This window comes from Oncorhynchus mykiss, chromosome 5, assembly GCF_013265735.2.
Source record: "Oncorhynchus mykiss isolate Arlee chromosome 5, USDA_OmykA_1.1, whole genome shotgun sequence".
NCBI lineage: Eukaryota > Metazoa > Chordata > Actinopteri > Salmoniformes > Salmonidae > Oncorhynchus > Oncorhynchus mykiss.
This window is the reverse complement of record NC_048569.1, coordinates 56,455,370-56,460,778: the sequence shown is the minus strand read 5'-3', so window position 1 is coordinate 56,460,778 and position 5,409 is coordinate 56,455,370. Positions and strand designations below refer to the sequence as shown.

The following is a 5,409-nucleotide window of genomic DNA, read 5'->3' as shown; positions in this document are numbered from 1 at the left end:
TCAATTTGTAATTTCCTTTTTTTGGGTTCTGCCATTTTTAGATTTGCCTCCTTGCTCATCAGTTGGTTTCCTTCTCCTGCAAACCATTGGATCTATATAGGCACCTTATTGTTTGAGCCAAATACTTAGGACAGTACACTATTGATTTGAAATGATAAAACGTGCAAGATAAAGCGCCCAAGCTTTTTGGTTTCCAACTACTCTTGGAAAGCGCTGTCGGGCGTGCGTCCATACAGTTTTGGGGTTCACAGGTTGTCATATTTTGTATTTTTGCATGAATTTCAATGAAATGTTGCATTGTATGCTAAGTACTGGCAATTTGGGGAGCAACTTCTAACTGCGTTGTATAGTTGCTTGCAAGTTGTATTTGATGTAATAGGGGCCCTGTGTTTTTCACTGACCAGGAAAAGGTGTGGCTATAACAACCCAGAGTTTTTCCTGGTTAGACAGACCAAACAAACTCAACATGCAACGATTTCAAACCATTACAGCAGTTAATGGAAATGGTCAATTCCAATAAATTAATTAGGCCCATATCTATGGATTTCACATGACTGGGAATAAAGATATGCATCTGTTGCCCACAACAAAAACGTAGGGGCATAGGATCAGAAAACCAGTCCGTATCTGGTGACCATTTACCTCATGCAGTGTGACTTCTTCGCATTGTTGATCCGGCTGTTGATTTTGGACTGTTGTCCCACTCCTCTTCCCTGCCTGTGCGAAGTTCCTGGATGTTGGCAGGAACTGGAACACGCTGTCATACATGTCGATCCAGAGCATCCCAAACATGCTCAATGGGGACATGTCTGGTGAGTATGCAAGCCATGGAAGAACCGGGATATTTTCATCTAAAATAGTCATTAACGTCTACAGTGTATTTCTGATCAATTTGCTTTTCTTTCTAAAAACAAGTTCATTGCTAAGTGGGCCCAAACTTTTGAATGGTAGTGTGTGTGTATGTATGTATGTATATATTTTTTTTTTTAAAAATTTAAAAAAAACTTTATTAGAAGGGATTTCTCCGTTTTTAAAGCCACTTTTTGGTGAGCCTACAAAACCTATTAGATCATCTTGAAGTTCTGTGCTGATTGGATTTTATAGTTGATTATAAGCTATTTTATTACATTTTTATAATGTCCCCAAACATTGTAAATGAAGGTACCTCACAGTAAAATAGAGGTGCAGGTATATTTGAGTAAGAATATGTATTAAGTATTTGTTCTTTCCGGACACGAACACCCGTGACCATAGAAATAGGAATTCATTGAGTCCGATATCAATGCCCGTGACACTGTACACGTCACTAACAGGAACTTGGCATTTCCTGGTTGTACTTATCGAAACCACTTATGCTTACAACAAAATGCTCATGTGAAGTTGCTGTTTTCTCCATTGAAACGACGACACGGTTTAATTATAGTGTGCTAGTCCGTTTTTACAGTGTAAGGCGACAACGAAAATGCAATTTCAAGGAGTCATGAGGATCCTTTTACCGACGTTGTGGGCTATTTCAACCTTCGCAGACGAAAAAACGAAGTCGCCAACAACAACAGGCATTACTGCTGCTGGCAACACCAAGCATGTCACGAATTCGAGTGCCAGTAACACGACGTCCAAGAACAATCATAGCGGCATTTTCAACTCTTTCGACGTTGATAGTTCAATGATACAACGGGCCTTGTACGTCCTCATTGGAGTCACCACCATTGGCGTGTTCTATTTCCTCGTGAGAGCTGTGCGGTGAGTCGAACAAGCTAATGATGTTGATGAAGACAGACCATTATCTATTGGTAGCAATCGTTGAGTCATTTAATTTTTTTTCACTTGAGCTTTCAATGTCCGTGACTTTTTAAATTAATTACGTTATGTTTAGGCAGAAGAAAAGAACAACCTCTAAGAAGAAGTATGGGCTGTTGTCAAACTATGATGACAGTGTTGAGATGGCTGTGCTGGAGAGTGATGAGGAGGATGACACTGTATACGAGGCCAGGTCCCTGAGAAGGTGAGTGAGATCTAATGACAAGAAGGTGCATCATCCACTAGTGTTGCTCATCATATACAAATCCCATTCTTTTGCAAGTTTACATTGTAAGTTTGTACGACACTGAAACTAGAGATTGCGAAAGTGCAAACTTGAAATACCTCAAACACAAGAACAGTAAGCCTACCTCAAATAACCTTAAAGGACAGTTCTTATTATGTACTATCCATAATTAACATGTTATTGTGTGAAAATGTGCAGTGAATCAGTTTCACCTTTTAACCTTAGTGTCGTCATTGAGCTCCTGAGTGGCGCAGCAGTTTAAGGCACTGCATCTCAGTGCTAGAGGTGTCACTACAGACCCTGGTTTGATTCCAGGCTGTATCACAACCAGCCGTGATTGGGAGTCCCATAGGGCGGCGCACAATTGGCCCAGCGTCGTCCAGGTTTGGCCGGAGTAGGCCGTCATTGTAAATAAGAATTTGTTCTTAACTGACTTGCCTAGTTAAATAAAATAAATAAGAAATGTATGTATTTAACTTCTTCTCTGTTTGTCTTTGTCTTGTATTTATCAGATGAGTCTGGATCTTTTCAAATAACACACATTGGACTGGGGAAAGAATGGAGACATTCCTAAGGTGCATTTTTCAACTGTTATTAAGGCATATTTTTCTTTTTGTCCTGCACCTGAAAAAAGGAAAACTGGCTTTCAAAATGACTGCTCTATCCTCCGGTGAACACTTTTTTTGTCTAGCTGCCTGGGTATGAAAAAGACATGGTGTTTTTGGTGACCAAATAAATGTACCTTTTGATTCTAACTATGAAGAGGAGGAAATAGGATTTGTAACATAACAGGAGTCTAATGCCAAAGTTGCTTAAGTGAATGTGTGCGGGGTAATTCTTCAAATCCCCCTGTGCCCAACTTGAACTCTGCATAACAAACAACGAAAGATCTCTTCTAATCATCAACACGGATCCTCAATTTCCCGGTCGATGTGGTGTTGCCAAGGTTTTGTTTCTTTGTCTCCTGACAATATTCTGTTGCCATGGCATCCTATATATTTTCTGATGTCTACCTTGAATCATACCTGGACCATTAGAGTTAGGCTCGTAGCTAATAGCCTGATTAGTGAGTGCGCTTACAAACTACTGTAAACTAAGCTAGCCTACCAATATCCCCATCCCATTTTGTACTATGCACCCACACATGAATGTTGTACTGTTGCATATACCTGCTCTATTTGGTAAGCTAGACCTAATAAGTTTGTAATACTTTCAAGAAGTTAGTTGCTGAAAAAGCTAAACTTAAGCCAAAACTTTTGACAATCTTAGACAGTATGGAATGTGTCTGTAATTATAGCCCCATTTTTATGCAGGCTAATCAATATGCAATTCCACTGGCGATTGAAAAATCCATCCCTTCCCCTCTGTTTTGGCTACTTGTAACTCTGTAGAAGAAGCACCTATAATAATTTGTTAGGCCTACTCATATCAGTTCAACTGTCATTTCAGGTTTTGGTTACCAGTAATTTCCCAATGCACAACCCATTGTTTTCAAATCCAGCTAACTGTAAATTATCTCATGTGTTCTGAGAACCTTTGCTTCTTTTTATTTTTCAAAAACAACACATTTCAGAGCTGGTTCTTTCTCCTAAATACATGGTTGCTGTTGACTGTAAAATCTCCTGTAATTTGTCCAGAGACAGTTTGCTGTTGCATTTACACAAGCTACTAAATGAACAAAGAAGGGTCCACGCAATCTATTTATTTTTTATATAGCTTTTTCCAACCTGCTTTGGTTTTGAATTTATTGTGGTGTCTTAATTTTCCGTACCATACTCAAGTTGCAGAAAGAGGATCCCTGCATAAGTATTTGTCACTACTGTGCTTGCTTCATAGCAATTCCCAGGGGAAAATGAATACAATGTCACACATTGATTTATAAATTGAAACATCTTGGTTAATTGTCCATTTCCGGGAGATAACTGCATTATAGTTTACGTTCCTGATAATCAGAAGAAACACACAGGCAAGAGATGTATCTTAAATGAGCATCAACCCCACTGAAAATCCTCCCAGGTGACCTTCAAACAATGTCAATGTCTGTACTAGAAATAGATTCATATTTTCTAAGAATTTTAATGCCAGCTGGTCCTGAGCTCAAAATAACTGCCGACTCACTCCTTTCCCTCGTCATATGATTTGTTTCCTGAAGGTGGTTTTCTGTCTGCATTCCTTTGTCTGTGCAAATCTTGTATTTAACGGGAGCAAGGTCAGTCATATGATAAAGACCTCGGCGAACAAAGGCTCCAGTAAAACTTATATGCTTTGACTGGCTCTAACAAATATCATGATTGTTTTCATGGTCCATTTCTTGTCTTCGTCTATGAACTGTATGTACGTTCTGATCAGCAATACCGTTCCTTTGTCAATACTGTGGCCTGTGTGATAGAGAAGTCCCGGTCGTGTTTTGAATGAGGCCAAAGTGTATGTACTGTATCTGTGTGTATTGAGTCTTGTATTCTCTGTTGATTTAATGACTAGTAGTGCTGTGTTGGTGCTGCAGGTCTGAGGCCTTCTGGTTGGTTGGTGGTGGGATCCTTCGGCTGTTACGGTGGGCTCTTTTCACATCATGTTGAAAAGGAAAAATAAATCAAAGTGAGACTTTGAGCAAGACTAAGCTTGGTGTGAAGGTTCTAACTCTCTTTCCATTAAATTTGTCGTGTGCCATTTGTGATTATAACAAACTGTATACACGACAGGATAGGAGGTATTGAAACTGCTGCAATTTAGGAGATGTATTGAATGCAGTGTCAATTAGACTCATTCACATAATATGGTGAATTCAAATGGTGTGGTCCCCAATTCTCCTTCACATGTCAATTATTTAGTGTGTTCATTACAAAGAATTGCCACCAGGTGGTATCCTAACTCCACTAGTTCCAGTTACAATACCCAAACTGCCAAGCTTCCGCTTTGCACCAGCTCTGCTCAGACAGGCCTAGAAGTTAGGAATGTTACCACGTTCGTGTGTGTCATATGTTCTCTGATGGGGTATATTTTCTCTACTCCCATTAGTCCTCTCTGACCCATCATCATTATAGCAGTTCATCCTACTGCTCAGTAAATTCTCATCTGAATATCCAAAGCATCATTTGGCTGTTTTTATACAAGGATGTAATGATTATTACTTTCTTTACAGATATATTTTTAGGTAGGCACAACATTGTTTTGGGAGGCAATCTCACAAAATGTATTTTTAAACGATGTTTTAAGTTTTATCCTTACATCAGAACTTGAGGAAATAAGAGTATTGTTTCACTTACTTTCCCTTTAACTGTTTGAAGAAAGTTGTATGGCTGGTTCACAGGACAACAGGTATTACAAGTAGCCTAAGTGTAGGAGGAAATTGTGTGTGTAACAGC

The 5,409-nt window shown here is 39.2% G+C and overlaps 1 protein-coding gene across 1 annotated transcript; it reads left to right on the top strand.

Moving 5' to 3' along the window:
* Positions 1-1,265: 1,265 nt before the first annotated feature.
* LOC110524089 (protein FAM174C) lies at positions 1,266-4,664 on the top strand. Its single transcript, XM_021603413.2, has 3 exons — positions 1,266-1,743; positions 1,877-2,005; positions 2,560-4,664. The coding sequence occupies exons 1-3, from the start codon at positions 1,463-1,465 to the stop codon at positions 2,561-2,563; spliced, it is 414 nt and encodes a 137-aa protein (XP_021459088.2). The 5' UTR covers positions 1,266-1,462; the 3' UTR covers positions 2,564-4,664.
* Positions 4,665-5,409: the final 745 nt, after the last annotated feature.